This window comes from Halichoerus grypus, chromosome 3 (assembly GCF_964656455.1).
Source record: "Halichoerus grypus chromosome 3, mHalGry1.hap1.1, whole genome shotgun sequence".
In the NCBI taxonomy this organism is placed as follows: Eukaryota; Metazoa; Chordata; class Mammalia; order Carnivora; family Phocidae; genus Halichoerus; species Halichoerus grypus.
The window spans coordinates 11169220-11189836 of NC_135714.1; the positions used below are offsets into that span (position 1 = coordinate 11169220).

The window sequence follows — 20617 nt, forward strand, 5'->3', positions numbered from 1 at the left end:
TTTTTTTTTATAAAAGACGCCAATGTAAGCATTGTATTTATTGACTTAGAAGTGTAAATGACTACGGGTTGACAAGTTTGTTTTTCCCATTGTTACTATAGGGGAATTAATGCTATATTATTCTCACCTGTGGACATACTTCTTTATGTTAAAGCCTTATATTTTGTAAAACTTCTATAATAGAATGCAGTTAATGATGTGATGTGAAACATTTTCTTTTGATCTTTGCTTTGTACTTTGGGGGAAACTATATTTCTGATGACTTTCAATATATATTTTGATTTGAGATTTATTCAGAAAGTTTCCCAGGCCTAAAAAATTCATGAAACTTGCTAAAATCTTGATTTTAACAGTCATTTTTTGTTTTGGTCTACTGCTTTGATTTCATATATTAATTCCAGGGTAAAAATACTCATTGTACACTCAGATTTTGGGGGGAGGAGTTATTTAAAAATACGTTGTGGATTTTATCAAACTGGCAATTTCTTATGGAGAATAAATTGCAGTATTTTTTTCCCTAAGGGATTATGTAAACTGCTAGTAATGTAGATTGAAATACTTTTCTGCTTTATACTTTTACAGTATTTAACAAATGTGCTATTCTATGATGATGCTAATAATAATTTGTGTCTGAATCCCTCTTACCCCAGAGATAGAGACATAAACACTTAGAGATTATAAAATGTACCAAAAGGATTGAAAGCATTGTTAGCTATAGTGTATCATTAGTCATTTCTTCAGTTAAGCAAGTTGAACATGGATTAAGTTCTTTACCTTCTATCTAAGCTCTATAGGCTTCAGAGTATCAGTTTAACATTGTTATATCTTTTCATTCTTCTATGTCTTCCAATACTTTCTTCACACAAGGCTTGGTATAATGTGAATTGGGTTTGAATAACTATTTGTTGGACTGTATCTGCTATATCACTCTTTATAATTAGGAAAATAAGGATTTAATTCAGGTTTTTCCATTCATTATTTGGGATGCTATTTAACTGTAAGGTGTTAACATTACTATCCTGATCAGATGAAAGAAATATTTATTCATGAATTTGAGCATGAATGAGAATAAATGGTTTATTTCCTGTTCATTTCATTTTTTGTACAGTTCAGAATATATATATAATAAAAGTGCTTTGTAAATGGTAAAACACCATACAGATATTATACAGTGACATTGTCTTAGCTCTTAAAACAAAGTAGCACTGATTACCAGATGCCCACTTAGCTTTTCATATCATAAGTATTTGTATGGGTGGGCTTGTTTTTAGTTCTGACATTTTACAATTTGTCCTTTGTTTACATGCAGCAAGGAGTTATGGGCGAAGACGAGGTAATTCATTTCTGTTTGCTATGGTATAACTGTTCTTAATTGGGTTTTACTGATCACCACTGTAATTAGCCTAGATTTTTTTTCTGCACTGTCCAAAAACTCACAGAAAAGTTATATTTTGATTTGCGCACTTGTCAAAGTTTTGAATCCTAAATCTCTTAACCTTTAAAGCACATTTTCATACTAATATGGTTATTTAATAAATGTCTTTTAAACTGTCCAGATTTTAACTGTTTAAAGTAATTTTTATACCTTTTAAAATAAAGCTACTATTTATAGTTTGCTTAAGAAATATGTTTAATAAATACTAGTGAAGGTGACATGCAGTATGATTTTTCTACTTTCTAAATCTATAACTGATTATCTCTGGTATATAATTTACAACTCTGTTAGTTTTATGTCTGACCCAGTTGAAAGTAAATACCATATAGGCTCTTGTTAACACTGATGTATAGAAATCATGTTGCTAATATTTCTCTGTGTCTTCTAAGAATATAATGCTTTCCTTCTCCCTCTCTCTACACCATGTAGGCACACTCACACACTCATTCACACACTCTGTCTCCCGCACCATTCTCCCCCTCTGGGTTCTTGCTGTCTTCCGGACAAAATGAGGACTGTGAAAGGCTGGACTGCTAAACCTCTTCGGACAGTAGCTGACATGTTCTGTGGCTTAAACTTGGCTTCTCTTTTCTCATGTGCAGACTGGGAGGGAGCAAAGTAGATGGGATGAGAAGAAGCAAAAGTAATTTTACACAACCAGATTATCCTCTAAGTGTGCAATAATCATGATATTTAAATAGCTGTTGTAAGTACCAAAATGAATAAAAAAGGATTTTCCTTGACCCCTAAAACCTCCTTTGAGCCATGGAGGACAGACAGTAATAATAATGCCTTTTGATAAATTTTATAAATATGTGCCCGTGGTTCAATTTCTTTTCATGTAGTCATGAGTATGTGTGCTTTGAAAACAAACAAGCTCAAACTTTCTGCCACCACTAATGACAGAAACAAGTATTATATATTCTTAAGGAGTATTTCCAGTTTTGTATTTCACATTGTCTGAATTTAACTTCATTTTTGGAATTTGGTTTCTTCAAATGCTTGACTGAATCTCTTGGTTCTCTAGTTTTCTGACTAAAAAATTACAGGATATAGAAACTCAAAACTCAGAAAACTAAAGCTGAATTACCTTGTAAACGTTATTGTTAGCAACTGAGAAGAGGGGGAAGGTTTAGAATTTTAGTACCTATTTTCACATCTATGGACTGTCTTATTTCACTGTGCTATTTTAATATGGAGCTTCAATTCTTTTGGAAAAACCCACTTACCAAGCTGTGATTTTAGGTATTTTTGAAACTAGAGCAATTTAATTTAGGATCTTTTCCTTCTATACACTTTTCATCTTTTAACCTTAGTAATTTATGTTTAATTTGGCATACTACAACATAAATATTATGATCTAGGAAGTTCTTAGGAGCACAGTATCAGAAAGTCATGTTGTTGTTTATCTTCTTTTATCTCAATTCAGTAATTATAGACTATTTTTATGATATTAAGAAAAAGCAAAATTTTCTGCTTTCAGATAGGAACTTGCTACTATTCTTTATGGCTCCTAGAGGATAGAGATATAAAGATTTCCTCTACTTCAGAACTGCCTGCCAGCTTTGGAAGAAAGAAGACTCACATGGTTTTAAGGCTTCTGGAGAAGCTTTCTTTAGGACGGAACTGATAGTTGTCACACTTACTTGGCTTAACATGGAGGGGTAATGCCTGAATTTTCCTTTCAAATTATATGGAATTAGTAATTTTTTAGTTGGTCCTCTTTGAAGAGTCTGCTTTTAAAATTTCAATTTTGATGGCCAGATGAAAAGTAGACCCATTAGAAATACCTATTGAGAGGTTTTATTTGAATTTGAACGTACTTTAACACAGTAATATAACATTAAAAAAAGAAAGAAAGAAACCCACACACATACCAAAGGAATGACTCAGAAAGGACTAGAAGAAAAAAAAAAAAAAAAAAGAAAGGACTAGAAGTAGCCTGGCTCTCTTCCTATTTTCCACTCATTTTTTTCCCCTTTCTACGCTAGATACAATATCATTATCACACTGCTAACCTTTTAACTACCAAGATCCCCCTTGTATGGGCTTCGTGTTTAACATTTTGTCCATCAAAGGAACTGCATCAATTAATTTTATTTAATCATTTTTCTTAAAAAACAAAAAGTCTGATACATATCAGATCTACTGCTCATGTGGGATGTGTCACAATGAGTTGATATAATTCTTACCAAAAATAACACATTGCTCTTTACCAGTGCAGTGGTGGGTGAACAGTATTATTTTCACAAGGCATTTTGACTTTGTAGAGCAGTTTAGGAAGAACTGTTTGTTCTTACTTGCCACCTTTGACTCACATTTAAACCCAGGCATAGAGGAGCTGTTTTCATTTAAAAGATTTCCCACTTGACTGCAGTCAGACCAAATTGCTACCAAAATGACTTTATATATTTTAATTTCCTTAACAATGTCAAGAAGAACTTTAAATCAAGCTGGTTCTAGATATAAATATATAAAATATATTTTAGGAATATTCAAAAATTAATTATACTGGGAATAATTAAGAAGAGCAAATATTTCTTTCCCTGTTTTTTAGCTGGGACCTGCCCCAAGTCCTATGTATCTCTATACCCTGGGAACCATAAAAAGTTCTACTTCAGAGCTGCCTGGGGACCAGGATTAGGAAGGAGGAGACTCATATGGGGAGCTGACTTTAATATATGGAAAACTATCTTTTGTATTTATTGTCCAACGTTTCTTCCATTCTTTCTAAGAGTGAACACACTGGTCTGGGGTTGGATTAGGGTGGGAGTGTGAAGTGAGGTGTGCAATGTAATTTAAATTCTATCTCTCCACTTCAAATATTTTTATATTGCAATCTATCCTTGTAGTAAGGGATTAAAGGGCTACTGTGCTCCCAAGGAACAAAAATATATAGGATATTTTAAGTACTAGACATAGACCCTGTTTTAGTTGATAGGGCTAAACATCACAATGCAATCTGTTGTAGCAGGTAATCCCAAAGCTTTGAGTTAATAGATTGTATATGGAATGAAATAGGAGAAATGATTTTAAAAGGGAATGAAATTATGGAAGTTCAGTTAGAGAGGTTGGATATATTTATACTGTGTAGCTATTCAGATTTATGCACTGTAATAAACAAGGAATTATTAATAATATAGTACACCATGTGTTGCTTTAAAATTGACCCAGGATCGGGGCGCCTGGGTGGCTCAGTCATTAAGTGTCTGCCTTCGGCTCAGGTCATGATCCCAGGGTCCTGGGATCGAGCCCCGCATCGGACTCCCTGCTCAGTGGGGAGTCTGCTTCTCCTCCCTCTCCTGCTCCCCCTGCTTGTGCTCTCTCTCCCACTGTATCTCGCTCTGTCAAATAAATAAAATCTTTAAAAAAAAAATAAAATAAAATTGACCCAGGATTTTCTGATTTGGTTAGATTTGATTCAAATTTGTTTGACTCTTAATCTTGTGAAGTAGCCAGAGTAAGGGTACACCCCCTAAATATCATCACTATCAAATCCTTTTATGATGAAGTCAAGGCTGAAATTCTTCATCTTTGATAAATACTTTTATAACTGTCAGAGAATGAGCAAAATCTCCAAAGCATGAAAAATAAAAAAAGCCAGATTAATACTGTAAGACAGAGGCCAGCGAACTGTGGCCCACAGGCCAAACTTCCAAACTATAAACAAAGTTTGTTGTTGTTGTTGTTTTAAAGATTTTATTTATTTGACCGAGAGAGACAGCGAGAGAGGGAACACAAGCAGGGGGAGTGGGAGAGGGAGAAGCAGGCTTCCCGCTGAGCAGGGAGCCCATCCAGGGCTTGACCCCAGGACCCCAGGATCATGACCCAAGCCGAAGGCAGACGCTTAACGACTGAGCCACCCAGGCGCCCCTAAACAAAGTTTTATTAGAACACAGCGATGCCCATTCGCTTTTTGTCTGGTTGTTTTGGAGCTACGATGATGGCAGAGTTCAGTAGTTACAACAGTACACACAGCAGTGTGGCCTACAAAGTCTAAAATACTTACTGTCTGACCCTTTACAGAAAGAAATTTGCTTACCCCTCCTCCTCAAAGAGGCCGACTGTACCTACTCTGCACCTATACCCAGCCATACCAGTATCTAAAAGAAACAAAATGTTAGTGAACTTATCAGATATATTATGTCCAGAAAGTAATTTACAAAGACATACTAGGCTATAATTGATTATTAAAATTAAGTGTCTTAGCCATCCTCTCTGAGAAAAGGAGGAACCTATTATTGGAGCAAAATCTTTTTAGGTGGAAGGGTACCTTATAGCTTCTTCCTCAGTTCTTTGGGAAAGCATGCCTTCTCAGTGATTCTATCGGATTAAACAGATGGTGCTTGAGAGAGTTCAGTCTTGGATCTGCCTCTATTGTTTTGATAGTTTTTTTGATCCTTTCATATTAAATAAAAATCATGCCATCACATTGGTAGATTTTTCTACTCCAAGAGAGTGACTGCTAGGATCTTAGAAGATGGGAAGAATATTCATATTCATCCTTAATTTATATAGTTTTTTTTTTTTTAGAACAACATTTAGTAAATGAAAGTACAGGATAATGCATTGAGATCAAAGAACTATGCTTAGATTCAAATTTTGTACATTTTGTACATGCCTAATTTTGTCAAATGTTTTCTTCTCCTTTCCTGCCTCCCCCTTTGGATATGTTGAGAAATTTCTTTAATCTGGGCTTCCAAAATAAGGTCAAAATCTGAAGAGTCAGTGTAGCTATAGATTTGGGCATATTAACATAGCCACCAGAGTAAAGTTAGTAATTGCTTACAGCCCCTTCTGACTCCAGGCATGTGTGCAGCACAGACCTGCCCACACCAGGAAACCAGGTGTCGGCGCCAACCGTCCTGTCACACAAGCATCCTATTCATAATTTAGTCTCTCTCCCCATCTTCAGTTTAGGAAGCTCATCATGTAACTTTTATTATTGGTTGGAGTAAACATTTTTTATGGGAATATAGAAAAGTCTCAAGCATTCTCTAATCCCTTTTATTAAAATATTTTGAAATGAGTAATTTGAATCTTAATTATCCATAACAAACGAGGCTCATATTTGTGGTAATGGCTGTGTTTCTTACTCTAAAACCTTTGCCAATTTTGTGTTTTGGTAGAAGGTATATTTTTAGTCTTGTTAGAGGAATGTAGATCCTAAAATGTTGCCTTCGTGTTAGAAGGATTTGGGTTACCTGTTAAAGAGCCCTGGCAGCAGGGAAGCCATCTTAGACTCTTTTCATCTCCATCTGTCATTCATTTCTTATTACTTCCTCTATAATCTTTATTGTAACTGTTTTACCTTTAAATTTTTTATTGTGCATTTTAGGTGACTAACTTACTGTAAGGTATTTTACTTGCATTTGTTAAGTAGGGCTTTTGAGCACATAGTTAAGAATGTCTCCAGTTTTCTATATTTTACCTTGATACGGCCTCTGGAATGTTTCTGTACTTTTGCTCAAGCAGGTATCTTCTACCTATAAAGTGTCCCCTCTTTTTTCTCGTCTACATTTTTCTATCTAAAACTATCACATTCTTTGTAAATCTCTTAAATAACTCCTAGTTAGAATCTCACTCTGATCGATCTTGCCATTTGCAACAACATGGATGGAACTGGAGGGTGTTATGCTGAGCGAAATAAGTCAATCAGAGAAAGACATGTATCATATGACCTCACTGATATGAGGAATTCTTAATCTCAGGAAACAAACTGAGGGTTGATGGAGTGGGGGGTGGGGTGGGAGGGATGGGGTGACTGGGTGATAGACACTGGGGAGGGTATGTGCTATGATGAGCGCTGTGAATTGTGCAAGACTGTTGAATCACAGATCTGTACCTCTGAAACAAATAATGCAATATATGTTAAGAAAAAAAAAGAAGAAGAAGAATGTAGCAGCAGGGGAAGAATGAAGGGGGGGAAATCGGAGGGGGAGAAGAACCATGAGAGACGATGGACTCTGAAAAACAAACTGAGGGTTCTAGAGGGGAGGGGGGTGGGAGGATGGGTTAACCTGGTGATGGGTATTAAAGAGGGCACATTCTGCATGGAGCAGTGGGTGTTATGCACAAACAATCATGGAACACTACATCAAAAACTAATGATGTAATGTATGGTGATTAACATAACAATAAAAATTTTTTTAAAAAAAGAATCTCACTCTAATCTTGGTTATAACTCATCTGCATTGTATTAATTTTCATGTTTATATACATGCATGTGTTATAAATGTATGTATATTTAGACATACATATTATAAGCAAGTATGGATGTATATACATTTTAAGTTAGAATCACTAAAGTAGGATTTCTTTATAACAGTTTATCCTTGTTACCTTATAGTATGGTCAAGAATTTTGAGTCAAGAGTTTCATAACAATAGCCAGAGAATATAAATGAGGTGTTTGATGTCCAAGATCAAATGATTTCAAAAAGTAGGAAAAAAAAAACCTTAACCCTTCGAACAATGCAACTGTAATTATAGTTTAAAATTCTTTTGACTGTAGGGCTTGTTAATCAGTATCCATTGTTGCTGGTTTTAACAGCATGGAAATCTCACCTTTAAGATTATTTATCTGGAGAAAAAAAACACTTCTAATTATTGTGGTAAGAACCTTAGGAACAACCATATCCAGTTCTTCTTTTAAAAGAAGAAGACATTTGAAAATTTCATAAATAATTGCTTTTAAATACTTACAAACTTCAGTCTCAAAGGGAAATTGTAAGATATTAAGATTGTATAGAAGATAGAATTGAAATTACTATCAGTAGTTATTTTTATTAATGAGTAGAATCATTGTATAAGTATACCACAATTTGTCCCTTTCCCAAATATTTACAGACATTTGAGTTGTTTCCATTTGGGACCTGTTATAAATAAACTACCATAAACATTTTTATTCCCTTTTTCTTTTCTGTGTGTGTGTGTGTGTGTGTGTGTGTGTGTGTGTGTGTACACATAAGCACTCAGTTCTCTTAGATGTATAACTAAGAGTGGAATTGCTAGTTCATAGAGTGAATGTATGTTTAACTTTATTAGAAACTACCAACTAGTTTGCCAGTTTTATACTCATGACTTTGTATTGTTAAGCTTTTTAATTTTACCCATCCTGAGAGGCATGAAAGTGACATCTCATTATTGTTCTAATCTGCATCTTCCTGATAACTAAGGGTGATGTTGAAGCACCTTTTCATATGCTTATAACCCATCCATTATATTCTTTTGTAAACTTTCAGTACAAGTCTTTTGCCCATTTTTAATGCAATACAAGTCTTTTGTCCATTTCATTTAAGAAGAGTTCTTTATGTATTTTGTCCTACTTTCAGTAGTTGCTTGCCTTTTCACTTTACTGTCTTTTGATAAGCAGCAAAGTATTTAATTCTGATGGAAGCCCAGTTGTTTTCTTTTATCATTAGTGCCTTTTGGTCCTAAGAAATTACTGCCTATCCCCAAACATCATGAAGAAATTCCAGAAACTTTGTTGTTTTATCTTTCACATTTAAGTCTTGAATTTATTTTTGGTATGGTGTGAGAATAGGGATCAAGGTTCCTTTTTTTTTCCCCCCTCCAGCTGGATATCCACTGGTTCATCACCATTTATTGAAAAAAATCTCCCTTTCCACATTGAACTGCATTGATAACCTTGAAAAACATCAAGTGACTGTAAATTTGTGAGTCTCTTCCTGGACTCTGTTTTGTTCCAGTTAGCTGTTTGCCTGTCTTAATGTCAGTGTTACATTCTTAATAATCATAGCTAACTAGTAAGTCTTGAAATCAGGTTGTATAATCCTCTAACTTTTATTTTTAAAAACTGTTTTGAATCCTTTGATTTATCATAAATTTCAGAATGTCCTTGAGATTTCTAGAAGACAAAATTTTCTTGGATTTTGAATGACATTGTATTAAATTTATAATTTGGAGAGAATTTACATCTCACGTGTTGATTTCTTCTCTCTATCATTTCCTTTAGTCTTGTAGAATTTCTCAGCGAATTTTTGTTTTCAGTGTAAAGGTCTTACATATCTTTCGTTTAATTCATTCCTACTGTTTGATGAGTTTTGATGACATAAGGAATGGCATTATTTTAAATTTTTTCCCAATTAGTACTATCATCTAGAAATAAGTTGATTTTTGTAAGTTGACTTTGTATTTGTCCCCTAGCTAAATGCACTTATTTCTAGTAGTTTGAGTCTTTTGAATTTTCCATATGAAATCATGTTCTTAGCAGGAACAGCTTTATTTTTTCCTTGCGAGTATTTGACACTTTATTTTTCTCATTCTACTGTACTAGTTCTACCTCAAAATAATTTGAATAGAAATAGTGAACATTCTTCCAAACCTCAGGGGGAAAGCATTTGATAGTTTATCATTGAAGATGTAAACTCTGAGTTTTTAATTCTCTTTATCAGATTGTGGAAATTCTTTCCTATTCCTAGTTTCCTGGGAGTTTTTAGTCATGAATGGCTGTTGAACTTTCAGGGTGCATTTCTGATATCTGTGGAAATGACTGTATGATATTTCTGTTTCCTTCTGTTAATGTGAATTACAGTAATTGATTTTCTTTTTTTTTTTTGCTTACTCTTTTTTATCAAGTGCAAACCAGCAATTTAAGAAAACTTTGTCTTTTGAACAGAGAGAAGAGCAGAATTTTAATCCTATATCACTATACTTTAAAAAAATTTTTTTTCCATTTATTTGTTTATTTATTTAGTAAACTCTAACACCCAGCGTGGGGCTCGAGTTCCCAACCCCGAGATCAAGAGTGGCATGCTTTACTGACTCAGTCGTATATTCCTGGGGGTGAACTCCATTTAATCATGATGTGTTTTCCATTTATGTATATTTCTAGATTCAATCTGTCAGTATTTTCTTTAGGATTTCTGCCTCCTATGTTCATAAGGGATATTGGAAGGTAGTTTTCTTTTCTTGTAATGTTCTTACCAGGTTTTAATATCAGGGTTGTAAAACTAGTTAGGAAGTGTAGCCTTTTATTAAAAGTACATAGACTCTGTTGGTTGATGTCCCCTTTTCCATACTTAGTATTGGTAAATTGAGGTTTTTTTTAAAAAATATTTATTTGACAGAGAGAGAGAGAGCGCGCACACGAGAGCAGGAACACAGCAGGGGGAGTGGGAGAGGGAGAAGCAGGCTTCCAGCCGAGCAGGAAACCCGATGTGGGACTCCATCCAATCCTGAGCCGAAGGCAGAGGCTTAACGACTGAGCCACCTGGCCCCCCGAGTTTTTTTTTCTTAATAAACTTGATAAACTTTGCTTATAAACTTTGCTTAGAGGTATATCAATTTTATAAGTTTTTGAAGAGCGATTTTTTGGCTTTATTGATTTGCTTTCATGTTAGTCTATATTTTATGTCATTGATTTTAGTTTTTTATTTCCTTCATCCTACTTTCTTTGTATTTAATTTGCTATTCTTTTTCTATCTTTTTGTGGCAGAAACTAGGATTACCTAAGCATTCCTTGTTTTCTAATATGCATTTAAAACTATAAATTGATTTCTCTAAGTATGGAAATTTTCCTCTAAGCATATAGCTTTTGCTACCTCCCGCAAATTTTATATTGTGTTTTCCTTATCATTCAGCTTCAGTCTTTTGAAGTGTAAGAACCTGAAAATACATCCTAGTTTCAGAGCAAAAAAAGAGAAAGGTAATTTAATTTTGGTTGAAAACCATTGTATTTTAGTCCAAATCATTTTATAATCAAATTTTACTTCTCCCCACATATATAATTTTACCTTTATTGCTAGTCATTTTCAGGCACTAAATATATGTGTGTATCATTCTTACAAAGCATGTTTAAAGTGTACTGCACATGAAAGATGTCATTATTTAGTGGTTCTCCTTTTATAGTCATATTAATTTAGGTTATAGGGAAAGATAATTGGCAAGATAAAAAGTGAAATTTTTGATGTATACTCGGTTAACTCCTCTTTTAAATGAGTACTTAATTCCATAGTTTTTATGGCTTCTTGAAAGTGGTCATGATTTTCTAGCAATGAAAAATTTTTTTTTAATATTTTATTTATTTATTTGTCTGAGAGAGAGAGAGTGAGCACACAGGCAGGGGGAGGGAGAAGCAGGCTCCCCACTGAGCAGGGAGCCCGATGCAGGACTCGATCCCAAGATCCTGGGATCATGACCTGAGTCGAAGGTAGATGCTTAACTGACTGAGCCACCCAGGCACCCCTAGCAATGAAAATTGTTAGTATGGCCAGTGTGTGATGTTTCTTAGACTTTCTATTACATCCTTTGTTCAGCTGAGCCTTGGTTACTAGATTTTAGACATAGATTATAGATTTTTGATAGTTATTTTATTTACTATAATTTATTGGTTATAGTTAAAACTATTATAGTTAGTAATATAGAATCATTGTTAAAATGTAGTTATATTATGAATGTGCTTACAGTATTATAGTTAATACAAAAAGTTTAAACCCTTTTTGGGTCACCTCTCTTATGTAGTGATTTCCTTTGTCCTGCATTTAGTATTTCTATTTAGAACCTAAATATTTATGATCTATATTTTTGCTCAAGATAAAAATCTATTAGAAAGACTTTGTTTATTATATTCATGGAACTGCTAAATTCACATGTGTGTTAGGGCACTTCAAAGTGAAATAATTTCAAATGTATTGACATGTCTGAAATAAGTATAAAATTTGGATTTGTAATTTTTCTACTAAAAACTAGTTAATATGCATGTTCTCTGCTTCATCTTATTCCTTTTAAAATACAGAATTATTAAAGTCCAACCTTAGAAGTTGAACCAGTTATTCACAATATTATTTGTAATGGATCTTGATGAGGTTTATTTTCTTAAATGAAATAGATAAAATACTTTTGAAGGGCTTTCTTTCTGTTGCTCACACAGACTAATGACATTTGTTTTACATTGGTCCTTATTTCTGATAGCAAAGGTATTGGAAAAGTTAAATTAATATTCACAAAGTTAACTCAGTGAACAAGGACATCTTTCAAAACATCTTATTTAAATTGAATTTGAATCTGTATAATAATTCCTTATTCCTATACAAATAGGATCTTCCTCCCTGTTTTTGGTGTTAGAAACTTCAGATTCTTACTTCCAGCACCCAGCTAACTACAGTTCACAAACATATAACCCCCTTCCTTCTCATCCCAACCCCAGTTCTCCACAGGCCATCACATTTCACATTGTCTTTGTTTATATCACTTGTATCATGTGTCATATTTTTCAAGATGATATATTAATGACATTTTAATGTTGAATATTACTTGTACATGTTAAGGCACATGCTATAGATTCTGTGCATAGTCTCCTCATCCAAAAAAAAAAAAAAACCTTTCATTCCATCTTGAAAGAAAAACAATTTCTCTGCATTCTTATTTTCTCTTTTTCCTTCTCTAATAAACTTCTAAAGAATCATCTTCTTTTGATGTCTTTATAAAACTCTACACACAGCATGGCTCCCATCCAACTTTATTAAAACTGCTTACCTTCAAAGATCATGCATGTCCTTGAATACAGTTGTCATTTTTTAAAATGATTATCTTAACATCTCACACTGTTACTTCATGGCTCCTTTGTTTGTTTGTTTGTTTTTACTTTTATCACATTTTTCTTTGGCACTGTGTTACAATAATATTTTGACTTCCCTTATACTTTTCTTACCACTCCTTTCTTGAGCTCCTTGAATGTTCCATTACTTCCTTTTAAGTTTCTCAAGGAACTACCTCATCATTTCTCTCTGGAGTTGTCTAGTGATACTACAAAGAACCTTCAAGTGTCATTTCTGTAAAGTTGACTCTCTTCTAAAAAATGTGGCTTATTTCCCTTCTCCACATCATTTGCAACCCCCTATCTTATATTTCATTCTGAATATCCTCTCAGTCTATGCAGCTTCACATACCTACCCTTCTTTTTTTTTTCTTTCAAGGTTTTATTTAAATTCCAGTTTCTTACCATACAGTGTAAGATTGGTTTCAGGTGTAGAATTTAGTGATTCAACGCTTACATACAACACCGAGTGCTCATCACAGTAAGTGCACTCCTTAATCCCCATCACCTATTTCACCCTGCCCACCTCCCCTCCATCAACTTTCAGTTTGTTCTCTGTAGTTAAGAGTCTGTTTCCTGGTTTGCCTCTCTTTCCCTGCCACTGCCCCCACCCCGGGTTCATCTGTTTTGTTTATTAAATTCCACGTATGAGTGAAATCATATGGTATTTGTCTTTGACTTATTTTGCTTAGCATAATACTCTCTAGCTCCATCTACATTGTTGCAAATGGCAAGATTTCATTCTTTTTGATGGCTGAGTAATATTCCATTGTACATATACATACCACATCTTTACCCATTCATCAGTCAACGGACGTTTGAGCTCTTTCCATGATTTGGCTATTATTGATAATTCTATAAACATCGGGGTGCATGTATCCCTTTGAATCAGTGTTTTTTATCCTTTGGGCAAATACCTGGTAGTACAATTGCTGGATAATAGGGTAGCTCTATTTTTAACTTTTTGAGGAACCTCCATACTGTTTTCCAGAGTCGCTGCACCAGCTTGCATTCCCACCAACAGTGTAAGAGGGTTCCCCTTTCTCTGCATCCTTGCCGAAACCTGTTGTTTCTTGAGTTGTTGATTTTAGCCATTCTGACTGGTGTGAGTGATAATCTCATGGTAGTTTTGATTTGCATTTCCCTGATGATGAGTGATGATGAATAACTTCTCATGTGTCTGTTAGCCAGCTGTATGTCTTCTTTGGTAAAATGTCTGTTCAGGTCTTCTGCCAATTTTTTAACAGATATGTCAGTGTCTGGGGCGCCTGGGTGGCTCAGTCATTAAGCGTCTACCTTCGGGGGGCGCCTGGGTGGCTCAGTCGTTAAGCATCTGCCTTCGGCTCAGGTCATGATCCCGGGGTCCTGGGATCGAGCCCCATATCGGGCTCCCTGCTTGGCGGGAGGCCTGCTTCTCTCTCTCCCACTTACCCTGCTTGTGTTCTCTCTCTGGCTGTCTCTCCCTGTCAAATAAATAAATAAAATCTTTAAAAAAAAAAAAAAAAAAAAAAAGCGTCTACCTTCGGCTCAGGTCATGATCCCGGGGTCCTGGGATCGAGCCCCACATCGGGCTCTCTGCTCAGCGGGAAGCCTGCTTCTCCCTCTCCCACTCCCCCTGCTTGTGTTCCCTCTCTCACTGTGTCTCTGTCAAATAAATAAATAAAATCTTAAAAAAAAAAAAAAGATATGTCAGTGACATTTGCAAATGTCTTCTCCCATTCCAAAGGTTACCTTTTAATTTTGTTGATTGTTTCCTTCCATATCTACCCTTTCTTATACCAGTTTTTGTCTTTATTGTCCTTATATTTAGTTAATGATTCTTATTATTCATGTTCTAATGCTTTCTTTTAGTTTCTCCTTTCCATTTTTCTGTTTTGTTTCCCAGATATCTACTCTTTACTGCTGTAGTTATCTCCTCTGTTCATCCTTCCTGATCTGCTCATTTCTAATCACTTTAACCACATTTGCTATATGTCTTCCCAAAGCACCAGTAAAATTATCTTGCTTGAGCCCGCATATCCATTTTTTTGTTTATTTTAATCACATACTAAATAAAACATCTCCTTTAGCACTGGCATTCAAGGCTAAGTATTCTGACCAGCCTCAAAGCTGTTTTATTACTTGTAATCTCCTTATTTCCAACATGTAGTAGTCAATTTTGACTTCTCCCTATTTCTTAAATAGATTCATATTTTCCTCTTTTCCACTTGGAAAATTTACTCAAAACCATGTGCTTTTTTTTTTTTTAATTTTTTTTAATTTTATTATGTTATGTTAGTCACCATACAATACATCATTGGTTTTTGATGTGGTGATCCACGATCCATTGTTTTCCTATAACACCCAGTGCTCCATGCAGTACGTGCCCTCCTTAATGGGAGACGGTATTTGCAAATGACACTACAGATAAAGGGCTGGTATCCAAGATCTATAAAGAACTCCTCAAACTCAACACCCAAAAAACAAATAATCAAGTCAAAAAGTGGGCAGAAGATATCAAAACCATGTTCTAACGTTTCTAATGCACTGAGTAAATACCACTAGCTTTCCCTTTTCACCACAATTGCCATTCAGTTTCACTTGGGGATTTAAGAAATTACCCATTTATTAGGCAGACTACTCCCTTCCTCCAACAAACTTCCTCTGAAGTACTTTGAAGCTTTCTTATGGATATGTGCAATAGTTATATGTATAGATCTTATCTTTTCTAAGTACATTCCCTGAGAACAGGGGACTATATTTTATTAGGTCATTTTATTTTTTAGAATCCCATGGAGTCTAGCATCAGGATTGCTGCAGAGAATTATACAGGACGTGCCCTGTACAAAGGGTGTACCCCCTGAATGGTGGGCTTAGATGGGGACCAAAGCCCTAGAGGGGATGCCTTTTTCTGTTTTGCACATGTGCAGAAGCCCTGTCTACCCTTTTATATAATTGTCACATATGTAATCAATTAATTCAAAACCTTATATGCAAGTCTTACTTGTTGCCTTTGTCCTTACTTACTGTGGTCTGCAAGTAGCTTTTTATTATGTGCTCTTATCTATTTAGTTTGTGCCATTTCCCTTTTGCCACCAATTTCTCAAAGGTTTCTCCTGTAACACATCCAGTTTAAACTGTCCCCATACATCAGATTCTTGCTGCTTTCCATAAAAAATTGAAGTGATCTAGTGTTTGCAGTATAATTGTTGTCATATGACTACGTTTATTTCTGAGTCATTCTTCAGACTGCTTCTCTTTTGAATCCAGGTAATTAAAACCTTAAACTATCTGAATTTCCCTTATTTTTTTTATGCCTGTGTCACCTTATTTTAAGCCTTTGAATTTGTCATTGCTATTTTAGTGCCTGACTTTAGCATTTCCCTGTATCTGAGACTCAGGTTATATTTGTTCTTATATTTTAGGTCGTTCTTCCCTCTTTCCAATAGATGATGGTCTGCTTGATGATGGTCATAATGATCAAGTTGGTGTTTTAAATTCACCCACATGTTACTCAGCTCATCAAAATGGAGAACGAATAGAACGCTTCTCTCGAAAAGTTTTTGTTGGTGGTCTTCCTCCAGATATTGATGAAGGTAGAGTGATAATTTGAGCTTAAAACAAACAAAAACTTAAAATACAATGTGATTGGGGGTATGGAATTTTTTACCTCAAGATTTTCAGTCAGAATGGATATCCATCTCTGTTTTAAATGTTCTGTCACCTGTTGAAATATGAAATAGGAGGTAATTGAACAGTTTAAAGATTTTTTCTTTATATGTTAAAATGCAGATTGTTATTTCTAATAAAACTTAAAATCTTTTGTATTACCATAATACAAGACACAAACTAAAATACCTGCAGTGCATGATAGTCAAAAGTTTAATTTCCTTAAGAATAAATAGGCTGTTAGAAACAGGTAAGAAATAGGTAATAAAACCCAAAAGGGTAATGGAAACAGAACATAGTAAAAATAATCATGTATAATAATAACAAAAGAAAAAAATTCAAAGTAAAGATTAAAAATACTGAAGCTGTCTAATGTTTGTGCAGTTGTGGGAAATCTGCTACTCTTATTCACAACTAAGAGGATATTGATACACTTTGAGTAATGTTTCAATTATGATTCAAATATCCACAACCTATTCTAAGTGTTAATTAGTATAATAAGGTTTTCATGTGATGAAATAACCTAGAGCATATCATTGTATTTGACTTGTATTTGTCTCAGTGAAGCTACCCGGTGCGTGTCAGCCTTAGTGTATTTTATGAGTGTGATAATTCTACATGTCTTGTTCTAGCAGACCTTTTCTTTCCCTATGAGATTTTACTTATCAAACAGTAATCGTCTCTTTGTTTAACTTGAGATAACATTGGCATGTTTTTCAAGCCAGTAATATTTATAGTTTGGTATACTATCAATCCATTAGTATCTACACAATGTTATATAAAATTTTAAAACTCACACTGAATTGATTGCTCTGGCCAATGTGCGGCTTAAAAATAAATTTATTTTGACTAAAATACCTATTTATTTCATATATTCTTTTAGTAAGGGTATTAGATGTGTTTTGAGTTTTCATATTCTAGTTTAGCTTAGGGTACTTGGTACTTTTAAATATTAAATCTTTAACTTATAAAATATGGGTTTGGGGGGTTTTTTTTCGTTTTTTTGTTTTGTTTTGTTTTGTTTTCCAAAATGAACCATTAAAACTAATTCCTAATGTGTATTATTGTACTTTTTTAAGACGAAATAACTGCTAGCTTCAGAAGATTTGGGCCCTTGGTAGTAGATTGGCCTCATAAAGCCGAAAGCAAGTCCTATTTTCCACCAAAAGGTAAGAGTTTTTATTGTTAATATTTTCTAAGGAATCAGTTTTATGAGAGCAAATAAGACAATATCAATTACTTTGTGTTTTCTTTTCTTTTAGAATTGTGTGTCATCCTATCTTTATATAAAAACTAATAATTTGTGAAGGCTGATAACATGTGTCAAGTGAGGAAGAATGGGCCTAAGGACTGTCATAGTTTCACTTTAAGCCACTCAGGAACCATTAGACCCTTGTCGTGCTTTCTCTATAATGATTTGACAATAATTTCAAAGACTCAAATCAACAAATGTTTTGAGGTTTTTTTTCTCTGTTTGAAGCATCCTTCTAAGTAACTTGGGTACAGACATATAAAAAGTGTCCCTCTATGCAGTGAAATTAAGATCTATTTGAAGTGAGAGAAAAATATAAACACATGAATAGTATAAATATTGCAAGATTTACTTAAGTGTTCCAAACAATAGGAGATAGCAACAGAGCAATATTTACTCTGTGGGTGAATTTAGTTAGAGGAGAAGGTGACTGCTCCGAACCCCCATTATATAAAGAGATCAGATGTGAAGAGAATACCTAGTTGTGCTAGTAACTTATTGCTAGGATGCTACTGTGGCTTGTCACCATAGCACAAGATCACAAATCACACTCTCATTCGTGTGAGCAAAAGCAAGGCCACCATCAGTGGGGAGCAGAAGTAGGTACCCCTTGCCCACAATGAGCAGGGGAGGTGAGTGGAGAGAATTAAACATGAATCCAGTCAGGTTACTAATGGCAGATTCTCTGAAATGAATAAAAAGAAAGGGAGAGGTTGAAAAACTAAGACTTTTCTTTGAACATCATTGAAATAAAATTTTAGAAAAACAAAAACCCTGTTATTCTCATGGCTAAGTGAATTTTCAAGCCTGGAAAAAAGACTCCAATAGATATGTTAAATGGCCTGATTCGGGCTCTGGGAAAGGAAACATGTTAGAATAGTTATTGGCATACAAAAACTAAAGGTTTCTGGTACTGAATTATATGGGATATCTCACTTTTCGTCACTGAGAATTCTAGAACCTCCATTACCAGTTCACGTAGATTTTTAGAGAAATGGAATAACACAGTGGTTTTTGTTTTATACCTTTAGATCTTATATTTATGGAATCAAGAACATCTTTTGAGCAGGAATTCTGAATCCCAGGTCTCTGAGAATCTGGTTAAAGCTATAGACCTTTCTCCACGTACTCTAAATTTTCACCCAAATTTGGAGTTTACTGGACTTGGAGGTCCTGATACTTAGTTTAGAGAGAAAATTAGCTCCATATAGATGTGGATGTTCATTTGTTCATCTGAGTTTTAATCTGTTGTTGAGTTTTAATTTATTGCTGAGTTTTAAGCTGAATTTTAATATGTTGTCCATTGTTTCACTCTCTTGGCCTTTTATAGTTTTTTGAGTGTTCAATAAAAATGCCAATTAGTTTCTAATATTCCAGCCTAAGTTACCAGTGCCCTGGCCTACTTCAGGAATGTGACTAGTCTGTCCATACCTCTGGCTCTCTTCAGTTTTTCTCCCATAGCACAGCCAGAATAATCTCTCTGAAAACTCATCTGATAGTGCTATCCCTTGACCATCTACTTAAAACCCTTCAGTGGTTTCTTTTAGTTAGAAAAAAGGCAAAAATCTGTTTGCCCTGCCCAGCCTCCCCATCTCTCTGGTTTCTTCTCCCACTATTGGTTCTTGTTCCGGTTCCAAAAACCAGCCTTGTTCTCTCCTGCCTTAGGGCTCTTGTGTATGGTATTCTCTCTCACCCTGAAGGCCCTTCTCATGTGTCTTCATCTACATACCCCCGTTTATCTGTTTAAACATTGGTTGCTCACAGGATACTTTCAGGACGCGCCTAACGGTTCACAAATTCCTGTTGTAGGCTCTCCTAGCACGGCTCTGCTCTTTCATAACACTTGTCACAGCTACGGTGTTACATTTTCACAACTCTATAAATCTGTGATGGTTTTGCTAATACTCAATTCTTCCCATAGTCTGTAAGACTCTGCCTTTACTCATCTTTGTATTCTTGGTAATGCACAGAATAATAATTGGCTAACAAATGATATAAACAGCTATAAATACTACAGGATGGAGAAGTTCCTTTGACCTGAAGTAGGTGGGCAAGGCTTCACTGAGAAGTTCTGAATGAAATCTGAAGGTATTGTGTAATCTGTATAGACATAAAGTTGTTGAACAGAGTTCCAGGCAGGAATTGAAATACAGTTTTAGAAAGGAATGAAAATTGGTTTGTGTGGAGACAGGTATACATTTTTTGCCTGAGCCTCTTGTTCATATAACAGGATGATGGACTCTAAGCCTAGAAAGATGTGTTGGCACAAATTTAATCAAACAGAATAGTTGCTGTCTTTGTTGCTCTTGTTGCCATTGTTGTTGTCATTGTGGTTTTTGTGGTGATAGTTAGTTTATTTTCTCAGACTGAAAACAAAACAAAAAGACCTCAAAAAAGTAGCACTGGCCAATCATAGTTTTTGGTACAATTATAGTTAATTGTCATTGTCAAAGACCAGTGTTTCCAAACCTTGTTCTTTTAAGCAGTTTTGTCATTGTTGTAATTCATTTTCCATGGTTTGGAAACACTGGTGCAGAAGCATCCAATGAGCCCTTGGATATGGAGCCACACATGTACTTAGGTTTCCTTTACAGTGAATAAGGTTCACCCAGTGTGAGTATTAATTTGCTGTATAGTATGTTTTTGGTAAGAGTATTTTAATATTTAATGGTTTTCCTTAGCTAGATCATAATTTACCTGCCATGTTGCTTAATTAGTTTTGT

At 34.8% G+C, this 20617-nt stretch overlaps 1 protein-coding gene across 8 annotated transcripts in view; it reads left to right on the forward strand.

Moving 5' to 3' along the window:
- Positions 1-20617, forward strand: part of CPEB2 (cytoplasmic polyadenylation element binding protein 2) — a 70927-nt gene that overhangs the window by 36175 nt on the left and 14135 nt on the right. For 5 of the 8 annotated variants that reach the window (XM_078068400.1, XM_078068395.1, XM_078068396.1 and 2 more), the window contains 2 exons: positions 16399-16569; positions 17722-17811. In XM_078068400.1, the coding sequence (XP_077924526.1) occupies positions 16399-16569; positions 17722-17811 (261 nt within the window). Of the gene's footprint in view, positions 1-1309; positions 1334-16398; positions 16570-17721; positions 17812-20617 lie in introns of all 8 variants that reach the window. The other 3 variants (XM_078068397.1, XM_036096546.2, XM_078068398.1) reach the window with 1 other exon arrangement.